The 27,886-nt window shown below is 36.6% G+C and overlaps 1 protein-coding gene across 4 annotated transcripts; it reads left to right on the top strand.

The window, feature by feature from the left end:
• The first annotated feature begins 412 nt into the window (after positions 1-412).
• mfsd2b (MFSD2 lysolipid transporter B, sphingolipid) lies at positions 413-27,886 on the top strand. 4 transcript variants are annotated; one of them, XM_079888809.1, is made up of 16 exons: positions 413-674; positions 1,212-1,341; positions 1,798-1,975; positions 10,969-11,094; positions 11,995-12,119; positions 17,731-17,854; positions 19,363-19,441; positions 19,634-19,815; positions 20,993-21,083; positions 22,166-22,287; positions 22,635-22,718; positions 22,930-23,013; positions 25,590-25,699; positions 26,303-26,446; positions 26,641-26,817; positions 27,460-27,886. In XM_079888809.1, exons 3-16 carry the CDS (start codon positions 1,805-1,807, stop codon positions 27,509-27,511), a joined length of 1,671 nt encoding a protein of 556 aa, XP_079744935.1. In that variant the 5' UTR covers positions 413-674; positions 1,212-1,341; positions 1,798-1,804; the 3' UTR covers positions 27,512-27,886. The 4 variants fall into 4 exon arrangements, with proteins under 4 accessions (XP_079744935.1, XP_079744937.1, XP_079744936.1 ...); XM_079888811.1 differs by having other exon boundaries at positions 1,317-1,341; positions 27,460-27,688; XM_079888810.1 differs by having other exon boundaries at positions 1,283-1,341; positions 27,460-27,688.

Here is a 27,886-nt window from a genome sequence, read left to right as displayed (position 1 = left end):
AATTGTTTTTTTATTTATTCATTATAGTATACTGAAAAGGGTACATTTCTTTTTTTGCATGTTCAATATATATGTTTTTATTTTATGTATTTATTTATGTTTTTTATTCCAAAACACTCATTTATATCAAATGCCTATATGCTAATAATTGTTTTTAATGTCATGCTGCTTTATTTATTTATTTGTTTATTTATTTTATTCCAGCCGCGTGTCTGTAAGGGCAGTTGAGGCAGAGCCCCACAAAATATTCATCCAAAATATAAATATATATATAATTTATAATTAACTGAAATATATATATAAATATTAATATATTGTATCATGATGTATTATCTATATTAATAATTGTAAATGTGTTTAGCATTCTGCAAAAAAAAAGAATTTAGTCGTAAAGTGAGCAGGATATCAAAATTTAGCGTATGGCTTTGCCAGGCATGTATTATTATGATACTAATCCGGGCAGAGGGTGCCTGAGCCCTGGCCAGCTCTACAGCGCCACACAATTTTCCCAATGTAAATTTGTGGTGAAAAATGGAACTGCAGCGCGTTCTAATTTAGTGCATTTGGGCAGATTTCAGACTGCCCGCCTATTTTCACTTTACGTAAACCTCGCTCCAGTCCAGACCAAGACGATATCAACCTGCTTCAGATATGTGTATATTAGTCTCCATCAGGTCAGTTACTAGTTGCCATGTCTGTTCTGTGAAGTAGCATATCAAATTAATGAAAGTATAATCCATTAGTTTAAATGTTTTTGTTTTAGTCTTTTTTTAACAGTCTATGGTTAAAACGTGCTCAGTTCTGTTTTGTTTATGTTTGTTCTGAGATTAGACATGACTTTCTTTTCCTCACTTTACCCTCACAACTTGTAATATTCTAAAACAACATTCTGAGGCAATAAATACTAAGGAAATGAATTGTAAGATAGCACTTATGCTGTGTTGTGTGTACTTAAAGCCTGCCAAGAGCGCCACCCTCAGGCTGAATAACACTAGACCTCTGCCAAAAGTGTGTCTGCATGTGCAGATAAAGCTTACAAACTGTATAACATAAACTAGCGCTAATAATCTGCCCTACCTAAATTTACAATCAGGAGCTGATACTGGTCACTTCATTTTACTTTAGCCTGTAAGTAACCTGGAGTTCATTAAGAGCGTTATGCTGTCTCAACTAGATGTAGGATCCTGTGAGTTGCCTTTGGTGTCCTGCAGGGGGCGCGCTTGTTTGTGATTACTACTATAGAACGAGCTGCTGCAGAATGAGTGTGTGTTTGTGTGTGAAGGAATTAACCCGCAGTTCATCCACCGCTGCAGCAGATGTGCATCTCACCGCATCACCCAGGTTATCTATCTATCTATCTATCTATCTATCTATCTATCTATCTATCTATCTATCTATCTATCTATGCTTATGTCTCTTCATTTTGTGTGTATGTGCACTCGATATTTATTTAATAAAATGAATATGTTGCTTGATATAAAAAATGCACGGAAAACAAATAATTATTTTTGCATTAAATGAACTAAAAGTATTTCTGCTGGAAAAGTGACCATTAGATGTTTTATGTTAATAATATTAATTTATTCAGTACCTGAAAAAAATTCTTAATGAACTCTTACATTGCATATGAGTTTATTTAGTGTTTTAGTGTCTTTGTGTGACAGCATAGGAATGTAGGCTATCCGGTTCAGGTAAGCAGCTTGTTTTGGTAGAGCGAGGACTGTGATTGGCTCATATCTGTGAGTGACAGCTGGGAAGCATCTGTATCTAACCCTGCCCATCCTCTCGCTGCTGCAGTATGTGAATGGACGCAGGCACAGCTGTAGCCAGCTCTGAGAAGCCAGAGAGTTCAGCTGCTGTCTCTGTACCCGTCACACCGGGTGCCATGGCAAAGGGGGAGAAAGCCCGGGTCACATCAGGGGATAAAGTCATGATGAAGCACTCTGAAAGTTCTTTCACCAAGATACCACCACAGGTAAGGCAATGTGATGCTCTCTTCTTTCTCTTTTTTCTGTGTTAAACTGTGAGCTATGTGCAAACTGTGAGCTATGTGTCTTTTTAACTCAGCTTGCAATCTAAATGTATATCAATGAATGGTCAGGTAAAAAATAATATAACATGACTGAATCAACCTGACTACTTTGGGTTACACAAATTAATTTTTGAGTGTAAAAATAACAGTATCAACTGTATTGTGGACTTTGGAGTTGATGAACACTCAGTAGGGGGGAACAGGTGCCAATATACACGTATTTTTGTTACGATACCAGTCTGAACGTTTCTGGATCTGTACGTTATGAAAGTATGTGGAATGGCATGTTTTAATGAGCACATGGAATGTTTGTGTGGTGGAATGGATGCTTTACCAACACACATGCCCAAAGGCTGCTTAGGCGTAGCACTGACAGGCAGACAGTTAAACCCACAAATACATACTGCTATAAAGACACAAACTGTATTTTTAAGTTGTATATTACAAAATTACATTTGAGTTTAACCATTGCACCAGTCAAAAAATCACTTCTGTAATCAGAACTGAATTCCTCTCACAGCCACAGACTGCAGTGTATTATCATCTGGGTTAGAAATAGATATAATGTGCATTGAAAGTAAATGAAAAGCTTGTCCCTATCATTATCACAATTGAGTGTTATTAATAGATTAAGTATATGAATATTTGAGTTTTTGGAGAGATCACTGTATTAATTGCTTGCTTGCATGTTCCTTGACATGTAAATGCAGTCAGACAGCAAATATTGGCATTTTTTAAAGATTAAAGATTAAAGACTTTAAAAAGATTTTAAAGATTACTTTTAAAGATAGCATAATATTTGTAGACAGATCTGGATGCAATATGACCTTCATCCGTGAAAAAAAAAAATGTCAGGGATGATCTGTCAAGTGAAATAAAGTCTGTGCTGTTCTTCTGCGCTGACCCTCTGGTCGAGGGGAAAATGGCAGACGTGTGTCAATAATGTATGGAAAACACACTAATGGAGCTCTTGTTCTCACGCACGCCGTTACAAAAAGGAAAGACGGAGACTCTCGTAGTGGAAGGTTAAAGATTTAAAGTGGAAATGGAAGGGGATTCACTTTTAGCATGGATTTTTTTGGACATTTTAATGGTAATACCTTTGTTATACTGTAACTTAACCACAGTATTGTTTGAAATAGCTTGTAAATAATTATCATGTAGCATTATGATGGTAATCATTTAGTAACATGCTATACAGTATTACCTGATAGCCTTCTATTACTGTACCACTACAAAAGTAAAGGCTGCCTCAAGAAAATTGTATTACTTCTCAAACCTTTTGTGAGATTTACTATGGATTCATGTGATCACCAATGTGAATGTCTTGATAAAGAGCGATTATGTTACTATGGTTAACTTGACTCTCTGGCGTGTTTGTACAGACCAATGTACCAGTTTTTTCATGCAGTCTGAATCCACTGAGACTCCATCAGAGAACATTTGCCTCAACAGTCATGAAAAATGTATTGCTACACTTGCGTGTATGGGTTTTGCGAGCTTGATATTGTTTTTCATACTCTTTGCACAAGAAAAAAAATCGCATTCAGATTGGAGGTGAAAGTCCAGGGTCAATTTGACATTGCAAGTGTAATGATAAAATGCATTTTTTTAAATCCCGCTGGGCATGAAGCCGTAAACCCTTCATTATATCATCTAGATTCATCCTCACGCAAACATACAGGGAAAAGCAGCTTAGAGCAGCAACTCTGAGAAAGTAGGCTAAGCACAAAGAGTGTAGTTCAGTTGAATCTCACAAACATCATGGAGTCATTATGGGTCCGGGTCACATTTCACCCAAAAAATCAGATGGGAAAAAAGAGACAATTTTTAGGACTATTAAGCATGTTTCCCTCTTAAAATATGTGCTTATTATCATGAAAATAATGTCACTATATATATGTTTAACTGCTTGTTTAAAGGTACGCTGTGTAGGAATTTCTCCCATCTAGCGGTGAAATTGTATTTTGCATTCAAACGAATAGTGCTCTCTAGCGCCTTTTTTCAAATGCGTGTTGCAACTACGGTAGCCGTTATGTACCAAGAATCTATGACAACATGTCTTCCAATAGCACTTCATCGAGTTTAACTATACATGTTCTACTGTAATGCTGCCTATATAATGAATTATACAACCAAGCAATGAAAAAAAGCTTGTCATTTAGACTGTAACATTGACTTACCTGTCGAGAAGAAAGCAGGCAACTTCAGTCCCTTTCAAAGTCTTTCTTCTTCATTAGCTCTTTCCACCTGGGAAAAGCTATCCTGATATTTACCCTCGTTTTTTGAATTGGCTGGTCACGTTTCCTTTTAAATTACATTTTCTGTTTTTTTGGCGACGAGGATTCCTTCTCCTGTGGCTCGCCATAAGTTTGATCCTGCATTATGAAGTACCGTGCGGTGCAGCCTTTCAAATTTGCCGGGGCAGTGACAAGCGCCTCTCACTGATCTCCTTGTCCATTTCAACTGATTTCAGTCACATAGACGCTGGCTCTGAACGGAAACGTGTTGTGGAAACGCGTTGAGGTAGCCTAGTGCTTTTTGTCCCTCTCTGCTATTATAGTTTTTCAAAATGGCGGAACGACATGGAAGCCTCCTTGGACTTACCCGTCCAATGTAAATAAAGATAAGAGATTCTTCGCTTACGAAGATAAGTCAGATCATTGGCAGAGGTAATTTTACACCAATGAGGACATATTTATGAATAAAGACATTGATTTTAGCTAATAAAATACTTAAAAAACGACACAGTGTACCTTTAACGCAAATATATAATCAGCCAATCACATGGTAGCTACTCAAGGTACTTAGGCATGTAGACATGGTCAAGACGATCTGCTGAAGTTCAAGCATCAGAATGGGGAAGAAAGGCGATTTAAAGGTATAGCGGAGGATTTTCTTTTTCCGGGTGGATCATCAAGACTATTGGTCCTCCTAAGTGTCAATCATTCTGGTGATATGTTTACGTAAGGCCGTCGTACGTGCTCGTGCACACGATTCACATGATGGCGTGCGCTCTAAACACAGGTTGGGCTTCCCACTGATGCCTCAGTTGCGAAGTTTCTACTTGACAGGTAAAGTTTGGCATGCTATTTGAAGAAATCCATTTAAAATCACTGCTAGTAAAAGTTAATGTAAGCTATGATTAGCTCGTGCATACGTTTAATAGGCGTTCCCTCTCGGCAGCAGGTAGAGTGTTGCGCATGTGCATTTTTTCAAAAAGTGGAGAGGGCGGTTCTTTTCTAAAATTCGGGAAAATCCTCCGCTATACCTTTAAGTGACTTTAAATGTGGTATGGTTGTTGGTGCCAGATAGGCTGGTCTGAGTACTTCATAAACTGCTGATCTACAGGGATTTTCACGCACAACCATCTCTAGGGTTTACAGAAAATGGTCCAAAAAAGAGAAAATATCCAGAAGTTCTGTGGGTGAAAATGCCTTGTTGATGCCAGAGGTCAGAGGAGAATGTCCAGACTGGATTGAGCTGATAGAAAGGCAACAGTAACTCAAATAACCACTTGTTTCAACCGAAGTGCAGAAGAGCATCTCTGAATGCACAACACATTGAACCTTGAAGCAGAGGAGCTACAGCAGCAGAAGACACACACCGGTGTCACTCCTGTCAGCTGATTGGAAAATAGAAGATTGGAAAAACATTGCTTGATCTGATGAGTCTCGATTTCTGCTGCGTCAATCAGATGGGAGGGTCAGAATTTGGTGTAAACAACATGAAAGCATGGATCCATCCTGTCTTGTATCAACGGTTCAGGCTGGTTCTGGTAGTGTAATGGTGCATGTGAGGTCACCACAGCCGACCTGAGTATTGTTGCTGACCATGTCCATCTCTTTATGACCACAGTGTTCCCATCTTCTGATGGCTATTTCCGGCAGGATAATGCGCCATGTCACAAAGCTCATATCTTCTTAAACTGGTTTCTTGAACATGACATTGAGTTCACTTAACAGTCACCAGCTCTCAATCCATTAGAGCAGTTTTGGGATGTGCTGGAATGGGAGATTCACATCATGGATTCGCAGCCGACAAATCTGCAGGAACTGCATGATGCTATCGTGTCAATATGGACCAAAATCTCTGAAAGAAAAGAAAAAGTTTCCAACACCTTGTTGAATCTATGCCACAAAGAATTAAGGCAGTTCTGAAGGCAAAAGGGGGTTCAACCCGGTACTAGCAATGTACCTAATGAAGTGGCCGGTGAGTGTATTAAAATAATAATAATAGTTTTTAATTTAGATTTTGGGGTAAAATATGTCCCAAACATGTTCTTGACAAGCTTTATGAGACAAAATTCCAAAAGGAAAGTTTGGTCCTCATGTCAGCTGTATATTTACTCTGTCTTCCCACACTTCTATGCTGCTATCACGCTTTTGCTGTTTTCAATCTGTGAGGAAGTCAGATATTTTGTGTCTCAACTCAACGACTTCCTGTTTGTGTCTATCATGATAACAGCAGCAAAAATAAACTTTGTGAGAATTCAAGCGATCCATGATGCTATAGTGTTGTGGATGGTCTCCGGGGTGTGTTGCAACGTGGTTGTCTACCAATACAAGTCAACAGATCCCACAATAAGATTCTCTTAGTCCCTTGTTCAATGTACACTTCCACTCAAAAGTTTTAGAGGTGGTTACGATTTTTTTAAAATTTGTTTGTTTTAAAAGACATTGATACTTTTATTTAGCAAGGATGAAATTGATCAAAAGTTACAGTAAAAACTTTTATATTGTTACAAAAAAATGATATTTTAAAATAGAATATATTATATCATAATATAAAATTATAATTTTATATTGTAATAATTCTATTTCAAAGAAATGCTGAATAAAAACATCATGTTTTCAACATTGATAATAATCAGAAATGTTTCTTGATCAGGATATCAGCAGATTAGAATGATTTCTGTAGGATTGTGTGACACTGAAGACTGGAGTAATTATGCTGAAAATTCAGTTTTGCATCACAGAAATAAATTATACTTTAAAATATATTTAAAATTGAAAACAGAAATGTTAAATTGCAATAGTAGGCTACTTTACAGTATTATTGTGTTTACTTTATTTCTGATCCAGTAAATGCAGCTCAAGTCTGATTTTCTTTTTGCAATTTTTTTAACATCTGACTGCTGAAAATCATCCAATTGTTTCAAAAAGTATTAGCATACCTCATGCCAGTATTTTTGTCTGGTTTTCCATTAAAAATATAAAAGTATTAATATTAGTGCTGTCAAATCGATTAATAATGATTAATCACATCTAACATAAAAGTTTATATATACATACATACATTTATTTGTACAAACTTACATACAAACTTTTATTATACATGTATATTTACAAGTGAGGTTTATGCTTTAAAACAAGGGGAAAACTATTTGTCAATGTGTTAAAAATAAGAAAATTTAAATTTAAAGCCAGATTTATTTTATTTTGTACAATTCTGCTTCTCAAATATATTAGTTTTAAGAGTTGAGATATACTTATCAGAAAACAAGACAAAAGTACAAATTAAGAAACAGTTTTTTTCCATTTCTTTTTTCACAACACTTTGTACTGGTTTGTTCAGCTCACAGTGTGCAAAAGTGATACTTAACAGATAAACCAGAATTAGAACAGTATCTGCCTCTAGTCTAAGCTCACAATCTTCCTGATTCATTTCACACTTTAGCACCATCAAATCCTCTTACTTTTCCTCTTTTAGAGGCATAATTGTTGTTCAGTAGCATCAGAATTTAGATTATATAGACTTGGGTGAACTCTGAGTGATCCGAATAATTACATTGTAACCTCCTAAATTGTGATTTCAGAAGTCATTCATCTTTTTTTCATCATGGTGAAGTTAAGAACGTGAGGGGGAAATTCAGTGAGTTAATTACAGCATCTTCTGAAGAGCGATCGGTCCTGCCCTCTGTGGTTGTGTTTTTTGCGAGGGTACCCAGAGTGCACGTTGGCTTGGAGACGCCAAACACCGGCTTTGATTGAGAGGATGAATGAGTTAACAACTCAAAGAGGAGTGTTTGACTTCTGTAGTATTTTCAGCACCAAATGTCTGTCTGACTGTCTCCGAGATCTCTCTCATAAATATATGGCTCTAAGCGGCGGTTTGACTTCCCTTTTATGTGTTGAAAGGATCTCCCCTCCGTTTTCTACTCACACACCGCACATATGCAGACACACACACACACATACACATACACACCCTCAAAACACACATTTACTCTGCCTTATCCACAGAGTTTTCCAAGGGATGAGTGTCCTTTTTAATGTGTGAAACACTTTACATTCAGAAAGCCACTCAAAACGTATGCATTTCTTTAATCATTACGGTAAAGAGAAGTCACTCACTACACCCGTGTTGCTTCCATTGTGTCATTGCCGGGTTCCTTTGAATGGCAAGTGCAGTTAAGTGATGTGGTTTAATTTTAAAGGAATAATTCCACTAAAAATGAAAATTCTTTATCATTTATTTACTCTCATGTCGTCCCAAATCGGTTTATTTTCAACTTTAGAGAACATTCAAAAGTAACGTTTCCATATTGTTCTCAAAGAACGTTACATTTACATGCAATCATTTAACAGATGCTTTTATCCAAAGCGACATACAAATGAGGAGAGCAATAGAAGCATTTAAACCACTAATTAAACCATTTTTTTTTTTTTTTAAACTGGATGTTTTCAATGTTCAGCGAACATTCATTTAAATTATTTTCATAGCCCAATGACAATGGTTGCACAATATAATGTGTAATTCAAAATATGGGGACATTTTCACAGACACTTTTATTACAGACTTTTTCCCCTTCTTTAAAGAACTATATAGCAACTTAAGAAATATATACAGAAAAAATCATTCCTTAAAAGAAGCTTTGAAGAACCGTTATTTTAAGGGTGTTCTCTGTGATCAAATAGCCCATCACTCACAGCAGTGGAAGCATCTGGATTAAATATTTCCTGTGGTTTCGGGACTGAGGGTCCTTCGAACTATCCCACCCACGTAATGGAGAAAAGAGAAACTCTGAACCGACAGCACTAAGACGGATGCTGTGATTATCACCTAAAAACCTCAATAAAGGAACTCCTAGAACCTAATCAAGTACTGACCGACTACATCAAATCCAGAAAAATTGCTTTGAAGAGTTTGAAAATGAAAAGGAGAAAATGCCATTATATAATTCACAGCACATTATTTGAGAGATTGAACTATTTGCATGTTTATGGTGGTTTTCATGGCTCTGCTGCTACTATCAATATAAGGTGGAAAATTGTGTATGTATGTACACTCACCTAAAGGATTATTAGGAACACCATACTAATACTGTGTTTGACCCCCTTTCGCCTTCAGAACTGCCTTAATTCTACGTGGCATTGATTCAACAAGGTGCTGAAAGCATTCTTTAGAAATGTTGGCCCATATTGATAGGATAGCATCTTGCAGTTGATGGAGATTTGTGGGATGCACATCCAGGGCACGAAGCTTCCGTTCCACCACATCCCAAAGATGCTCTATTGGGTTGAGATCTGGTGACTGTGGGGGCCATTTTAGTACAGTGAACTCATTGTCATGTTCAAGAAACCAATTTGAAATGATTTGAGCTTTGTGACATGGTGCATTATCCTGCTGGAAGTAGCCATCAGAGGATGGGTACATGGTGGTCATAAAGGGATGGACATGGTCAGAAACAATGCTCAGGTAGGCCGCGGCATTTAAACGATGCCCAATTGGCACTAAGAGGCCTAAAGTGTGCCAAGAAAACATCCCCCACACCATTACACCACCACCACCAGCCTGCACAGTGGTAACAAGGCATGATGGATCCATGTTCTCATTCTGTTTACGCCAAATTCTGACTCTACCATCTGAATGTCTCAACAGAAATCGAGACTCATCAGACCAGGCAACATTTTTCCAGTCTTCAACTGTCCAATTTTGGTGAGCTCGTGCAAATTGTAGCCTCTTTTTCCTATTTGTAGTGGAGATGAGTGGTACCCGGTGGGGTCTTCTGCTGTTGTAGCCCATCCGCCTCAAGGTTGTGCGTGTTGTGGCTTCACAAATGCTTTGCTGCATACCTCGGTTGTAACGAGTGGTTATTTCAGTCAAAGTTGCTCTTCTATCAGCTTGAATCAGTCGGCCCATTCTCCTCTGACCTCTAGCATCAACAAGGCATTTTCGCCCACAGGACTGCCGCATACTGGATGTTTTTCCCTTTTCACACCATTCTTTGTAAACCCTAGAAATGGTTGTGCATGAAAATCCCAGTAACTGAGCAGATTGTGAAATACTCAGACCGGCCCGTCTGGTACCAACAACCATGCCACGCTCAAAATTGCTTAAATCACCTTTCTTTCCCATTCTGACATTCAGTTTGGAGTTCAGGAGATTGTCTTGACCAGGACCACACCCCTAAATGCATTGAAGCAACTGCCATGTGATTGGTTGATTAGATAATTGCATTAATGAGAAATTGAACAGGTGTTCCTAATAATCCTTTAGGTGAGTGTATATGTATATATATATGTGTGTGTGTGTGTGTGTGTGTATATATATATATATATATATATATGTGTGTGTGTACAGTTATATATATATATATATATATATATATATGTGTGTGTGTGTGTGTACAGTTATATATATATATATATATGTGTGTGTGTGTGTGTGTGTGTGTGTGTGTATACACTCAAATTATATTAAATAGAGAGAAAGAGCGTCAACATTAAAGAAAATGGTAAAAAAAAGAATAATATTTAAATTAAAAAGAAATATTTGAAAATAAAACTTGCAATGGCACGGTAAGAATGGAATCAGCTTCCGAATTTAACCTTAGAAACACAGGATGGTCTTGTACTCTCAAAAAAAAACAAAAAAAACTGTATTTGTTATGTTGCATCTAATTTTCTGACCCCAAGGCTTTTTTATTTCAGACTCATCTGGATCAGAAACTCACTGTTTGTAGCAAACTATGTTTCGCCATCGGAGGGGCACCGAATCAGGTAGCCGGGAGCGCAACAGCATTCTTCCTTCAGATATATCTACTTGACATTGCACAGGTGAGATCTCTAGGTATTTTAATAAAATATGAAGCCACACTGTAAAAAAATAAATGGAGAACTTAAAAATCCAAGGCAATTTGAGTTCTCTCAACTCTTTTTTTTTTGTCAATATTTTAATTTTATTTGTTCATTCTCTTAATGCTAAATGCCTCATTCAGCCAATAAATTTGTCAAGACAACAACAGATTTCTTGTTCTGCGAATTTTCATTTAATAACGAAATAAATGTGTTGTTATAATAGCCATATACAGTATATGGTCTTAGGATACTTAACATGTTTAGTGAACTATGTAGGATGATTGTTCTTCTTCACAAAGATAGCAAAGCAAAGATATCCAAAATATAGTTTTAAATGGTTGAACATACTGTAGGACTCAACACTTGACACACAAACCTCACAAACAGTGACAATCAACAAATGGAAAAGGATAGGGGGGGAATCTACAACAGTAAACACCTAATTTATTCAGAGTGCAATGCATGCTGGGAACTCACAAATGTTTAACATTTCAGCAATATGAAATTCTTTGTTCAAACAAGTTGGGACAACACTTGGGGCAATCCTGTTGGTCTGACATGGGTTTTTGTGTAATTTCAAGAAAATTGCATTTCTTAGTTTTTGAGACTCGGAAGGTTTCGGAAACTGGAAAATAAGTGGCTGCTTTTTTACTGTAATATAATACTTGAGGATAGGATTTTTAATAGAGCATATTAATCACAGAATAGCACCCTATTAATTATTTGATTAATTGAAACAGAAGCCAAAAATAATTCAATTTGTGTTAATGATTCTGCTCTTGTTCTGATTTGCAAGAACCACACAATATGAATAAAACATAAGGTTTGATGGTATTTATTAATGTAGGCCTAGATGTTCACTTTCTCTTCTCCTGACAGATTAACCCGTTCCAGGCCTCCATGGTGTTGTTCGTTGGTAAGGCTTGGGGGGCAGTTACTGACCCCATTGTGGGATTCTTCATTACTAAGAGTAAATGGACAAAGATTGGACGACTCATGCCATGGTGAGTGGCGTATGAGAACTGGTGAATGAAGCAGTGTGTTTGAAAGTGCACCTATTGTTTTTCTCATACTAAAGGCATGCCATTCATGTTAACTCATTTTTTATGTATTGCTGAAGTATTTTTTCCATTCATTTTTTCTCATATGGATTTTTCTCACTTATTTAAAATAAGTCTTTGTTAAGTCATTATAAGCCATGAACCAAGCAAACCAGAGGTGAATCATAACATTATAAACCTTGATTTAAAGCAAAAATGTTTTCGAAAATTGGACAAAAAAAACAAAGGTACAAGACTATGTACTTAACGGCTTTAGTGAGAGAAAGAACTACAATCCCATGAAGCATTACAAACAGCATAATCGAATTAAAAACGATGGAGAAATATAAAACTACTCATTTACAAATGTTTTAATTACATTGCAAAATATATATACATATACAAATATTTAAGTATTTTGAGAGCGTAGCGAGATCGTCGTTCACAGTGCTTTATGGGAGTGGGCGGAGCTAAATAGCTCTTTTGGCTGATTTTGCTCTTTTCGACTCTCTGATTGGTGGAATTTTCTGCAAAGCATGTAGTTTTTCACCACAAATTGCATTGTTAAGCATAATAAGCTGAAATAATGCGGGCTGATGGCTTCAAAAGAAGCAGATAGCATAGATTAACCAACTCGTAGCTTACAGTAGGGCAGTCTTTAAAGTTTTTTAAGTTATTGTTAAAAACCAATTATCCTATGGAGAAAATTAATGGGAAAAAATACTTCCGGAACCCTTGCACTTACAAAATCAGCAAGTGTATGATGCTTAGTGTTTTAATATCTGTTCAGATGTTGTGTAGTTGTGTATTCCTGCCTTTAGTTCAAGATTTAGTCAAAATATCACTAGCCTATATTCTAACAAATTACATCTAAGCAAGTAACAAACAGGTTTCTTGAAGGTTGAAGGCTTCTTAAAATGGGCTTGTGGACGTCTCAGGAGATTAAAGTGACGACATGCCCAAGATGTGAGTGCCTGACAGGAAGTTCTGATTACACTCTGATGTGACATCATAGTGTCCGGGAGGAAGTAGTTAGGGTTTGTTTTCAGAGAATCACTGCAGAACATCTCAGCCATGCCCATGTGGGCCTTCTGGTGTGTCTCAGTGTTTATTATGCTAAAGCCGTGCCAACACAAAGACAATATGTTGATTTACAGATTCTACATTCTCTTTTAAAAGGGGGAATTCTGCTAAATTACTCATCCTATCGGCATCACGCTTGAAATTTCTTCTCTGATTCTTCTTTTGGTTTTAGTTACGTAATCAGTGATTTTCTTAAAGCACAGGTTTTTGACCTCTTTTAACACTCATGTTAATGTTTTGGAAGCTCAGTGCAGCTCTTAACGTTTATCGGACACTTAAATCTAAATCTCTTTCTTTGACGTACAAAGAAATGATGTAATACCACAAACATATAAAGTCTGTTCCAGAAACAGGGAAGTTGTGAGTAAGCTGATTTATAGAAAAAAAAATTCTTTTTTTTATTATTTGTATGCATTTTTTGGGTAACACTTTCATTACGTTCATTAAAAACGTTTAATTTTTTCTTTTCTTTTTAAATATGGAAAGATATATTTTAATGTTTAAAAGTATCATTTTATTATAGTTTTTTCATGTTTTATTGTTCTTTTTTGTGTGTACAGTCCCAAAGTCCAAAGACCACATTAAAAAAAAATTAAGATATATATTTACTTAATTTTTCTTTTGCACTCATATTTTTAAGTAAATTTCACATGTATGGAATTAAGTAAAAACTGCTTAACTAAGTTATGTAAAATTATCAACAATAAGTCAATTTAACTTGGCCAGTTAGACTTTGTTTCTACAATTTATGCCCCAGTGAATGATCCCAGTATTGGAAAGTTCAGTAGGTTTTACTTAATTTTATAACTTTGATACTTACTCGAAGCACCATTTTAAACATAACAAACAATTCCAAATAAAATATATTTATAAGTTCAAGCTTTAATTTCTACTAGCTTGAATTGAGTAATAATATAAAATGTACTTCTTCTTTTTTCCCTTCAATGTAGAAATTACATTAGTTTTTTTCTGTAGTATTTACTTCAACACAGAATCATTTTTATCAGTGCATTTTAACTAGCGGTCTCAGGCTTTTTTCCCTCTGGTTACTTTGCTCCCAAAGTTAAAATATCAGGTCATCTCACATTCACATTCAGCACCTTACATAGTCAAGTCAAGTCAAGTCACCTTCATTTATATAGCGCTTTTAACAATATAGATTGTTTCAAAGCAGCTTTACAGTGATAATTACAGTAACAGAGATTGTTTTGGCTTTACAGCAGCTCCTAGAATAAAGTTATTGTCCAGCTAAATTTAGTTTTGATTGATTCACTTCCATTGCAAAGATCATTAGTTATTAACTTAGGGGCCGCTAACACGACACCGTTCTAACAGAAAACCCTTAATGCTCTCCGGCCCGCTCATCCGGGCACAAAACAGTGCCTGGTGGCTCGAGAACGCAAACCTTGAAATAGGTTCCAAGGTGCAAGCCTTTTTTTTTTATCTCTGCGCAAGCTTTAAAAACGCAAACCTGTGAAAACCATGACGGCGTGCACATGCGTATTACGTGTTTAGCCTATAGGTATACGCATTTTAATATATATGTGTGCTGGCGTGTAGTCTTGTACTTTCTTTACAAATTGACCTCAACAAATTACTTGTCTGGCCTTAAAAATTTATAATACAGAATTATTTATCGCTTCCGCATATCCATGTGAACTGGAATCAGTTTTATCTGTACAGAGGTAAAGGGAAGGAGAAGGAGGCCTTCACAGGGGAGAGACTAGTTGACACTTCAGGACTGCGTTGTCGTCGTGTCCAGGCTCAGGTCCTTCATCAGATTTGAATACAGCCTGGATCTGGGGACAAACCTCGGGATAAACAGAGAGACAAATATTAGTGTAGATGCCATTTTTCTTATGATGTAACGAGTACATCAGGATATATGGGGAATGTTCCCGGTTCCCGGCTGACCTAATCTATGCAGCCTAACATTGAATTATAGAAGTTTATAATGTGTTATGTGTATGCTAGAGATGTGTCTTTAGTCTAGCTTTGAACTGACAGAGTGTGTCTGCTTCCCGGACAATGTTAGGAAGACTGTTCCAGAGTTTAGGTGCTTAATAGGAAAAGGATCTACCGCCAGAAGTCGATTTTGATATTCTAGGTATTATCAACTGGCCAGAGTTTTGAGATCACAATAGACGTGAAGGACTATAATACTGCGGAGCTAAACCATTTAGTGCTTTGTAAGTAATCAGCAATATTTTAAAACGTATACGATGTTTAATAGGGAGCTAATGCAGTGTTGACAGAACAGGGCTAATATGGTCATACTTCCTGGTTCTGGTAAGAACTCGAGCTGCTGCGTTCTGGACCAGCTGTAGTTTGTTTATTATGCGTGCAGGGCAACCACCCATAAGAGCATTACAATAATCTAGCCTTGAGGTCATGAACGTATTAACTAATTGTTCCGCATTTGTCATTGAGAGCATATGTCGTAATTTAGATATATTTTTAAGATGGAAGAATGCGGTTTTACAGATGCTAGAAATGTGGCTTTCAAATGAAAGTTTGGTATCAAAGAGCACACCCAGGTTCCGTACCGTCTGGCTCTCTCCATTCACATGAACCCGTCTGTTCTGCTCTCTCTCTCTCTATCTCTCCTGTACGGTGGCTCCTTTGTGTGGCCGAACAATCAGCAGGGCACACAGAAGTTGCTCCACACTACAGTAGTGGCATCTGGACTGTGCCAGAATTGGCCACTCTCTTTACCTCCCTGTTCTCTGTTGCTTGTTTGCTCACAGTTGTTTATCCTCTGTGAAAGTGAAAAGCAGTGTGGCACAGAGGTCAGTGTGTCCAGGGTAAACTGCTTAGAAAGTCCCTGACCAAACATTGAGGTTTTCTTTACAGGAACAGGGTTGTGGTAGTTCTAGAGTTGACAAGGTCACGTAATTTAGTATGAAAGCCAACCACCTGAATTCAGCATTCAGCAAACGGTTGCTTTACTGTGGGACAAGTCTCGCTCCTGAGTCAAAGAGAGATATGGAAAACAGGGCTATAGACTGTGACTAAAATGCGGCTAGTTGTGAAAGCTTTGTGTGCGTCCATTTGCGGTTTGCCAGATTTCTTCTTGTTAGAGCGTGTGCAATGTTTCCTGCACACAACAATGAACAGCGTGAGCAGTGATGTTTGATTCATGGAAATTGACTCCTGTAAACCGGTTCTTTTTAATGAACCATAAAAATGAATAAAACAACAACCTTGAACTCACACGTTCACGCCATCCCTGAACGAGTCAGTTTTCGATAAAGATCCGGGAACCCATTCGTTGATGTACATTGCATATCTATCTATCTATCTATCTATCTATCTATCTATCTATCTATCTATCTATCTATCTATCTATCTATCTATCTATCTATCTATCTATCTATCTATCAACTCATCTTTACCTGATTAACAACTAAGGTGACAAACACATTTAATGGTTAATACATGTAAAGGCATTTCAATGTCTTGGCCAAACATTTACATCTGCATACTTTCTTTATGTAAAGTATATTTCTTGTACACCTTTGCCTCAAGAATCCATGGATAGATTGCACTTTTAAAAAATCTGCAAAAGTGTAGAATATATCATTTAGCTGGTATATGGGGATAAATTGCTGAGAAAAGGCACATTCAGCTGTGTATTTGAAATCCTCTCAACCCTCCAGCTGACTGCCTCTCTCATAATGGTATGCAAGACATGTATCTGTATGAATTATATATGGCCAACACATTCCCCACGTCCAGCTTCACTCTGTAAAGACGACTTCGTCAGAATAAAACTGTCGGTGTGCGATTCACTGTTTTAGATGGTCATTCCTTCAGTCTGCTGTAGCTTCCATACAAACAGAGACAACACTGATACACAGATACACAAACCTGCTATAAATGTGCACTGTAGCTTTAAGATGATACTCAAGCTGCCTTTTGTGGGTTATATTGATTAGTTCAGAAGCTGAAATGGGAGATCAACCATAGGACATCTATTGAAGACAGTGTTATTTCGCAAATTTAGCAGTTATATAGTTAATTTTCCTTTCTAGCTGTGACCAGATTACTTTTGCCCGAAATATTGTCCCAAAAACATTTGTTTGTTTGTTTGTTTGTTTTCACATTCTTAATCATGTGCATACTTATAATCATACTCAAATGATCTAATTTATCTATCTATTTAATGTTGTAAAATTGGACATTGATAGCTCACCATCACTAAATAATAAACAATTTTGGTTGCACTTTGTTTTACAGTATGTGCACTCATGTGTACTTACAGTGTACTTATCCAAGAAAGTACTGGTTAATATAAGGTAACTACATGGGTTAAGGTTAGGTTTTGGGGTATGTTCAGGGTTACTACCTAGTTATTACCCAGTTATTGTAATTACTATAATAAGTACATAGTATGTTAATTTAGAACAGGGCTGTAAAAATAAAGTGCTACTGACATTTTGTCTTTTTACACTTAATTGCATTAAGACTTTTGTGTCCTTTTCTCCTCCAGGATGGTGGGCTGCACTCCATTTGTGGTGGTCTCTTACTTCTACCTTTGGTTTGTCCCACCTTTTACCAATGGGAGGTTCATCTGGTATCTGGGCTTTTACTGTCTCTACCAAACTCTCATCACAGTAAGTATCCTGCATATTTGCTTCAATGTTCTTAGAGTTGTACTATAATTTAATGGTAAATAATCGTTTACAGATTAACAAGAAAACACATTTCTTTAAAATAAAAATCCTACTGACCCCATTAAACTATTGATAGGTAGTGTATCTGATGCAGTGTCGCTTCTCAAGTAAATTTAATCTTGCTAAAAATGCTTGTCAACAAAACTGAGTGTGGTTATAGCCCAGCCTCTTTGATCTCTGCATGGAGTTTTCCATGATTTATTTGTGTTTCTATCCTTTGTTACTATGGCTTGGCTCATTCTGTCCTCCGTAAAAACCCGCCAATAAGTGCTAGAGTGGGGAAGCCGTTCTGACCACATCGGTTTACGCTGTAATGAAAAGTCATTCTAACTACTTGATAAATACATGGTACAACCTGCCCGAAACCACCAGAGAGGATAAATGCTGCTTTCCTCTTTTAGCGTCCTTCATTGTCTGTAAGCACAAAGCTGAGAAACACCAGCTGCTGTTAGTGTACATGGAGAAGATTGTAGTACCGGTAGTTTACATGATTCTAATTTGTCCGTTTTTCATAATTAAGCTTTGGTTTATGTTTAAATAAACAAATCTTCCAGCTACTCAGAATCAAAACCCTTAATGGAAGTCAAATGGACAATATGGGGAACTCTTAAAGAAACAGAAGCACCGCTGGAGAAGCACTCTGTAGTTAGATTTATTTTGGTAGCCGTTTGGGCCGTTGGTCTGCCGCAGTGCTGACTTGGCTTTCGTGAGAATTAGAAAAGCTATAGCTGACAGTAGTGCACACTTAGAGTAAGCATGCAATGCAATATGCAAGCAAGTTCAAGGAAGGTTTTCTGTACTTTGATAAATATTGATTTTGTACCGCACATTTATAATTAGCCTACACAGAACATGTTGTTCTTAAAATGAATAGCATTGATTTATGAGCTTTTCTTTGTGAATTATATACAACATAATATAAATGGGAAAGATGACTGGTTATGAAACCACTGATAAATGTACATGCTCTTTTGGATCACTCATCATTTTGCTTGCCTTTTTTTAGATCATCACTTATGAGAGCGTACAGAACGCTCCATAATAATAAACATAAAGCTTCCAATTAGAACCAAAAATAATTTTATTGCCTGAACCATAGGTGGTCCTATTTAACCTCCATGAGAACTTTTATTATCTGTTTTTTTATAAAAAACCACTGCTTTAAAAAACCTAGAAACCAAAACCTGGTCTGAAGAAGCTATAATACAGCCAAAATTGAATCTTTGCTCAACCTAAAGCGCAGCAAAAACTTTTAGGAAAGTCTACACTAAATAATTTGTTTATTCACTGGTTTAATATTGAGATTTTTTCACATTAGGAATATATGTATTAAAATGTATTTTATTTTTTTGTGCAATAATGCATTTTCATAATACATTAAATGTCAATGTTCAGTTTCCATCTTAATCACTTTTTGTCTTTTATTTTATTCTTAATCTTTCTTGCAGTGTTTCCATGTGCCTTATTCCGCCCTGACCATGTTCTTGAGCACCGATCAGCGAGAGAGAGACTCTGCTACAGCTTACCGTAAGCTTACAGCTACACAGACAACATTGTTCATCTTTAAACCCGTGTTTGGATTTGCTCTAGAATATTAACATCTGATTTCATTGTGCTCCAATAATCCTAAAATAAATGCTTGCCAAGTGCTTATGTTGAGAACTGCATATGTTTGAATGTAAAGAATGATTTAACACTTTTGTGCATGCATATGTGCAGGCATGACGGTGGAGGTGCTTGGGACGCTGGTCGGTGCCGCCATTCAGGGTCAGATTGTAGCGAGCGCACACACTCTGAAGCACTGTCCGCATCGGAACCTGACGACTGGTCACCTGGCAAACAGCAGTGGCACAGAGATCATCAGATCCCTGGCGCTATCACAGGACTTCCTGTTTCATGCTGTACGTGTCAATCACAGTTGTTTAAAACTCACCTAAAAGTGCACCAGTGAACCACTCCACTTAAAGGAACAGTTCACCCAAAAATGCAAATTAGCCCATAATTTACTCACCCTAGGTGTATATGACTGAATACAATCTGAGTTATATTAAATATATCCTGGCTGTTCCAAGCTTTATAATGGGAGTGAATAGAGCCTGAGTTTTTGAAGCTCCAAAAGGCGCATCCATCCATCATACAAGTAATCCATAAGACTTCAGTGGGTTAATAAATGTCTTCTGAAGCGAAGCAATGGGTTTTTTGTAAGAAAATGTATATATATGTATTCATTAAAACATTTGTTGATATATTCAAATATAATATAATGTAATATGCTTTGATTGTTTTTCCCTGAAATCATCAATCATCATTTCATCCAACCATAAACCCTTCAAAACTTAATTGGGTATGGATTTCTAGAGCTTGACCTTCGGAGGATCAATTTATATTCATCAGAGTCCTCAGAATCAATAAATGAATGTGCTTGTTTTGGGGGCTGTATAACTCTATTTTGAGCCGAGAGCCACTGAGCTCCATGTCAGTCAAAACCGACTTGTGAGTGAACCGACAGGCTTGGCTTGTGGATGTGGCTGAGGGTTCCATAGTGGAAACCCATGATGGAGAACCATGAAGGCCCACAGCTATTTGGAGCTGGACTGCAGAGCGTCTCTCTGGTTAAAGCTCTCTGAGGCGGTCGGGCTGAATCCAACACGCACCGTGTCACTGCGCATTCTTCTGTGGCCGGGCTGAAAGGCGGTGAGATGGAAGGGCGCGCCAACCGTCTCCTCTGAAACGGCTCTTTTGATCTGGAACAATAATGAAGTGCTTGCCGCGGTCCGTGGAAAAATAGCAAACAATCCTGAGGTTGTTTAGGGCAGAGCAGTTCCTGTTTGGGGGGAATAGATTGAAAAGTTCCTCTTTTCTGGGGTTGCACCTAATTTGAGCTCGCTAAAATTTACGAGACCATACAGTACGAAGTCTGAAGCAGCCACTACACCCAAATTAATATAATGAATTTGGAACATGACAACCATGTACTGGAATAAAACTACAACCAAAGATTAAGATGATTAAGATAGAATTAAATGATAGACAGATGTTTTGCAGGACTGTTTTCTCATGGTCTGATTCTCTTTACAGAAGGAAGTGTACATGATCGCTGCCGGAGTGATCGGTGGGCTGTTTCTGGTTTGTACGGTGGTCATGTTTCTGGGAGTCAAAGAGAGAGATGGTGAGCATGTGCAGTAATCATGTGGCATACATTTGTTTTGCCACTGCATCCGAATGGAAAAGTTTGCTTGGTTCACCTTCAAAAATTAACAAATTTCCAAATGACTTCCTTCTGTGGAATACAAGAGGAGATGCACTCTGCTCTTTTCTATACAGTCTAAAGAGAAGTTTGGAGTTGTTGATCTCTGTTAAACACACCAAAATGACTTTTCAGCTATATATCCTATGTTTTCTGAAGATACATAACCATTCAAAAGTTTGGGTTTTGAGATTTTTTATTGCTTTTGAAAGAAAGTCTTGTATGCTCACCAAAGCTGTATTTATTTGATAAAAAATTTTTTTGTGAAATATTAATACAATTTTAAATAACTTTTCTTTTTAAATATGTATTAAAATAATGTATTCCTGTGATGTCAAAGCTGAATTTTCAGCATTATTACTTTATTACAGTCTTCAGTGTCACATGATCCTTCAGAAATCATTCTAATATGCTGATCTGATGCTCAAGAAACATTTCTTGTTGTTATCCTTTTTAAAAACAATTGTACTGTTTTTTTGGAAATCGTGATTTCCGTGATATTTTTTGTGACGAATAGAAAGTACAAAAGAACATAATTTATTTAAAATAGAAATCTTTTGTATACATGTAAAGTCTTTACTGTCACTTATGATCAATTTAATGCACCCTTGTTTTTGCATCCATATTGACCCCAAATTTTGGAAGAGTAGTGTGTATGATAGCTTTGTGTGAACAGAACAAAACAGACCAAAATCCATTCACTTATATACAAATGTGACGCGTATGCCACATTTGCAAGTGCAAATTATATTTATAAATATAAATTACATAAGTGAATTCTAACTTACACACAAAGCTACCGAATGGCTTCAGAAGACTTATTTTATTGCACTTTTTTTTTTTTAGCTTGAAAGTGTCTTTCACTCTTTAATTATATGGAAAACTGCGGCATAACTATTGTGTCTAAAACATATTTTTGCGTTTAAATGTGTCATAATAGTGTCACACTGTACCTCAGAAAACATATCTAACTTGTGTTTTCTCCGCTTTTCCGTCTGAATTAGATCCCTACGCTACTAAAACGGACAAAGCCATTCCTTTCCATAAGGGCTTTATTTTGGTCATGAAGCACGGGTCTTACCTCACTCTGACGGCAGCTTTCCTTTTCATATCTGTGGCCATCCAGGTAACATACTTTCCCTCCAGTATTTCATTCTACAATAGTTCGTTCAGTTGTATGTAACTGAATTATTATATATATTAGCAGCATATACAGTTTCATCATGTTTGAAACTCTGAATACATTCCCAGAATGTAGCCTTCAGGTTTTCTTAAAGGGATAGTTCACCCAAACAGGAAAATTCTGTCATTATTTACTCGCACTCATGTCGATCCAAAACCGTGGGCTGTTTGTCCGATGGAACATGAAAGTCAAAAACGTTCATCTTTGGGTGAGCTATTCCTTTAATCACAGTGTTTTGGGCTGGATTAATTAATGACATCATTATAACTGTATTATATGTCCATTTGCAGTTGATACAAAGTAACTTTGTGCTGTTCTGCACGTATGCGGTGGAGCTTCGAGATCACTTTCAGAACATTGTTTTGACAATTCTGGTGAGTACCTGATAAAGACATGAAAAGCTGACACCACCATGAACTTTATTCAATAAACAGATATTGTTGATGTCATATCCATTTCAATTGACCTGTCATGTGTTGTTTGTTTGTTGCTGACGTTGAAATGAAGACAAAGCTCTCTTAAAATTCTCTAATGTGTGTATCTTGGGTAGAATGAACATGTGACTGAATTTCTACATCTTCCCAGATGTCAGCAGCAGTGAGTATCCCATTCTGGCAGTGGTTCCTTGAGAAGTTCGGGAAGAAGACAGCAGCATTCTGCGGCATTACAGTAATTGTTACTTTATCAAGTGTTTTTTCTTAATCAGTGATTTGGATGACTCTTTATTCAGTTATAAATGATCAAAGGATACTACCATATTATAAACAGCAATTATTGGCTATTTTTTACTATATAGTGTGTCATATAGCAGTGTTTATTCTGAATGTGTCTGATAATAGTGGCCTAATCGAAATCAGTAGTATTCTGCTGGTCATGTGATCTCAGAATATGTTGGGAAACTAGTCTTATACTGAATAAATGGCCTTTTCTAGACCACTGACCACTGTTATGGTACAACGGGGTAAAAGGCGCATTTGACTTAATTCTCTTATAAACCAGTAGATGGCACAACACAGCTCTTTTCTTAGTGGTGACCATTGCCGCACCATTGCCGAGTATTTTGTCCTTAAAACTGCCGTGAACCAAAGACCGACTCAAAAACACGGTTAGAAATCGCCGGTGTTTCTGATGTCCTTGTAACCAATCACGTCAACGAGTGGATCTGAGCTGGTGCGAGTGAGTGGAGGCGGGGCTAATTTGCATATTCATAAAACCACGCATACTAATTGAGGCAAGGGTGTATAGTTACATTCAAGCTATTTTAAGGCATAACATTTTTTTTTCAAGGAAACAACTTTTAAATATGTCATTTCGTTGATCAAAGATGAGTTTTAAGGGATACAATTATTGACTACAGGGGGACTTTAAAGGAGAACTTGGTAACTTTTTTAACTTAATAAAACTGTCTAGAAATCATTTGGATGGTTAAACAACCTGTTCTGGTGATATTGGTGACTTTCCCCGCTCCCCCCAGCGTTCCCAGGCAAAAAACCAACCTTGCAACTTGGGGACTACCGTCCCGGCAAGATAGAAATTGAAAGTCTCGTGAGAAACGAGAACGAGAACGAGCGCGAAACACGAATTGCTTTACGGCAATTCGACATAAACACACACGCATATATGATGTATTACCAGATTACCCACCTCGGTAGACATAGCTCCACACGATACAGTTGGCTTGCTCCGATCAAAACAAACGCACATGAGCAGCGGTAGAGAGGGGGAGGAGGCCGCCGCAAGTGAGTTTTTTACGACCGTGTTGTGAAATATACCCCCCCCCCCCCACACACACACAGCTGTAGGGGGAGCTCGTGGGGAAAACATGCGACAACAAAAGGGAAAATCAGCGAAGAAGTGACTAGAGTTCGCTAGAGTTGCCGAGTTCTCCTTTAAAGTCCCCGTGAACCGGAAGTTGCAAACGACTTTTCTCCAGTGTTATGACGCATTTCCAAGTGAAACGGAATATTGAACAGAGGGCAGGGTTTTACTTAGCGCTGCTCCTCTCCATCTCTCGCTCATAGCAGACTAACGGTTTGAGGGGAGTGGTTAAGCGTTTTCAACCCAAGCCGTCAAACCTACGTCATCGGAAAAAGACGCCATTCCAGACCGGAAGTAACTTTTCAGATTTTGATTAAAGATTACCATGGTAAAAATTGTTTTTATTTTTTTATATTTACTTGGACGGATTAATTGTTCACCACAAGACTAGTAATATGTGCTAACAAAGTAAATAGGGTCAATTTTGATTTCATGGGGACTTTAACAACCGCTTTTGATGGTGCACATGGAAATTTGTCCGAACTTTGACGCAATCGCACAAAGGTGATTTTGCGCTAATTTGATCTAATATTTAATGTTTTTTTAAAATGTTGTAGATTTATCTAGCAAATGAGAATTGATAAAATTATTGTCTATATTTTGAGACAAAGGTCTTGTTCAAGGTAATTAAAGCAACAGTTAAATAACAGATGAATATGTAAAAGTATGGTATTTGGGGTAAAAAGTGCTTCTGTTGAGGCTAAAGGCACAATAATTAACAGCCGGCTGACTTTTCCATTTGTTGATATGACATGGTTAGATTCAGATGGTAAATATATATTAAGTTGGGTGTCCACCTTAGAGATAATCATCATATTTATAATGAAACCATCATTTAAAAATATGTTATTAATCGTATCATATAATAAAATATCATATTTATTTGTTATAAAGACTTTTTACAATTATTATGGGATCTTTCATAATCATAAACTAATTTTGTTTCTGTGTTTTTTAAAATAAACATATTTCAATGACAGTATATTTATTAAGCAAAAATGAATACTTTTATTTATGAAAATAAACCAAAAACAGTACAAACTTTGCTAAAGTGATTGTTTTGAACAAATATTAACTTAGACATTATTAAAAAGATAGTATTTTAGCTAAAGTATTTGTATCAACAGTTTGTGCCTTTTGCCCCATGCTAGTTTTACCCCGTGTGTGGGTACATTTATACATTTATAAGATTTTTAAACAAACAAACTGCTTTTATGATTTTTTTTCACACAAAATCTGTTGCTCCATCAATGTTCAATAAAAACAGATATATTTTTTTCATCCACAATGGAAGTAGTGCCTTTAGCCCCGTTGTACCCTATGACTGGAGCCATTTTAAAATGTTTATCAAATGCATTATACATTTCTGGAGGTTAAAAGCATACTCATTGCAACTTTAAATGGTTTAATGCCTATGTTTGAAACAGTGGATCATGCCGTTCACGGTGATGCTGGTGTTCATCCCTAATCTGATAGTGGCATATGTGGTGGCCGTATCGTCTGGGCTTAGTGTGGCTGCGTCTCTCTTGTTACCATGGTGAGTCTTCCAAACCGAAATATAATACTGCACTATTCATAAACAAAGAATATGCATCCAATACTTTGTGTTTTTTGTGTTCACAGAATAATGCGTAGATTCGTTTTTGCTGTGTCAATGAAAAAAAAAAGCAGCGGCAATGAAAAGAGCAGCATTTTCTTCAAAATGTAGTATAAATATAGTTTGAATATAGTTTATGTCATGCATTTAAAGAGATAAATGAAAATTCTGTCATTATTTACTCACCCTCAAGTTGTTCCTTAGTAGACTAAGGAAAGTAGACTATCACTACTTCTGTTTCATGCCGACTTTAAAAGTGATCCATAAAGAGCGTATTATAGCGTTTATTTTATCCAGCCAAGCTTTAACTTTCATATATAGGTTTAATAACCAGTAATCTCCAAATAACAGGTTTCATGGCAGGGTCATGCTATTTTTTGGTTTTTAAAGATAGACTCTGCTTGATTGGAAAGGCCCCAAATGAGTAAATTGCAGTTTTTATGTGCCGTCTACAAAGAGGATTTGGCTTTATGGTACCAATGTCGATGTTTAATACGAGATGATGAATGATGCCTCTGCCGTGTTGTGTTTCCTGTTGCTCAGGTCAATGCTACCAGATGTAGTGGATGACTTCAGACTGGCAAACCGCAACTCGAAGGGACACGAGGCGATCTTCTACTCCCTATATGCCTTCTTCACAAAGTTCGCTGCAGGCATTTCTCTTGGAGTGTCCACACTCTGTCTACAGTGAGAGCACTCTTTCATTACTCTGGAAATAATGATTCATGACAGACCACTGGTGTAAACACTGTAATATTAAGAATTTGATCTTTTTCTTTGCTCATTGACATTTGGAAACCAGTCAGGTAATGAGTAAATGCATGATTATTTTTGTGCAGCATATCCCATGAAAGCTGAATGCACAGTTGTTGGTGTTGTAGGTTTGCTGGTTATGACACAGGAGCGTGCAGACAGCCCCCTCCAGTGGTCTACACACTGAAACTGCTCATCGGCGCCGCCCCGGTGGCCTGTATCACCACAGGCCTCATGATACTCATGGTGTACCCGATCAGCGAGGATGTCAGATTACGAAACAAACTCGCCCTGGAAGAGCTCAGGTAATGACCCTGTGTCACATTTCAGGCTTACATATAATCCATATGTATTTAAGTATTACTTAAGTATATTAAGTATATACATATATATATTACAAAAGTTTGGAGTCTCTATGTTTTTATTCAGCAAGGTCTCATTAGAGACTGTAAGACATTCATAATTTTACAAAAAGTGTCATTTTCAAATATATGCTGTTCTTTTAAACTTTATATTCATCAGTTTCTGACATTTATAATAGAAGAACATATTGTTACTGTTATCAATGGTTCCCTGTTTGTGAAAAGCAAAAATAAAGTACCGTACACAAAACCTTTATTTTTATCACAGTTTCTACTCAAATATAAAGCAGCTTTGTTTAAAAAAAAAAAATTATATATATATATATATATATATATATAGTAATAATAATTCACAATATTACTGTTTTTAGTGTATTTTTGATTAAATAAAAATATTTTATAAAACAACTTTTGAACAGTAGTGTGTGTGTGTGTGTGTGTATACAGTATAAAGAAGCATTTTTATATTTTACAAATTATATTTTTTATTATATATATATATATATATATATATATACTGTACTATATTTTTTTTTTTGCATATATTATATATAATAAAATGTATATATGTAATTTATTTTTCAGAAGCCAGAGCATAACCTGCAAATCTCTCAGAGTTGATCTGAACAGTGCGTAACGTCCTCAAACAGCAGATCCTGATATTCCAGCCCAGTGCTGGGATGAGTTGTGTTGGTGTATATTACACTGTGTGAGATTTATAATATGTTTTGATGTAAACATTTCAGTTTGTTTCTGTATTCAGTCTGTTTCTGTATTTTCACACGAACATATAGCCACATATATCTAATTTATACACATGACATGAATGGATTATATATCATTATATATATATATATATATATATATATATATAAAGATTTCCTGATGGAAAATATACTGATAATATATTAAGATGTTATAGTGATTATAAATATTTTTAATTTACTTGATTCCAGGATGAATAAAAAATGGTGCTGGTTCACGTCGCTTCAGCATATTTCAATGATGCTTC

This window comes from Squalius cephalus (genome assembly GCF_949319135.1).
Source record: "Squalius cephalus genome assembly, chromosome: 12".
NCBI classification, from domain to species: Eukaryota; Metazoa; Chordata; class Actinopteri; order Cypriniformes; family Leuciscidae; genus Squalius; species Squalius cephalus.
The sequence above is the reverse complement of the archived record's forward strand: the minus strand, read 5'-3'. Positions and strand labels throughout refer to the sequence as shown.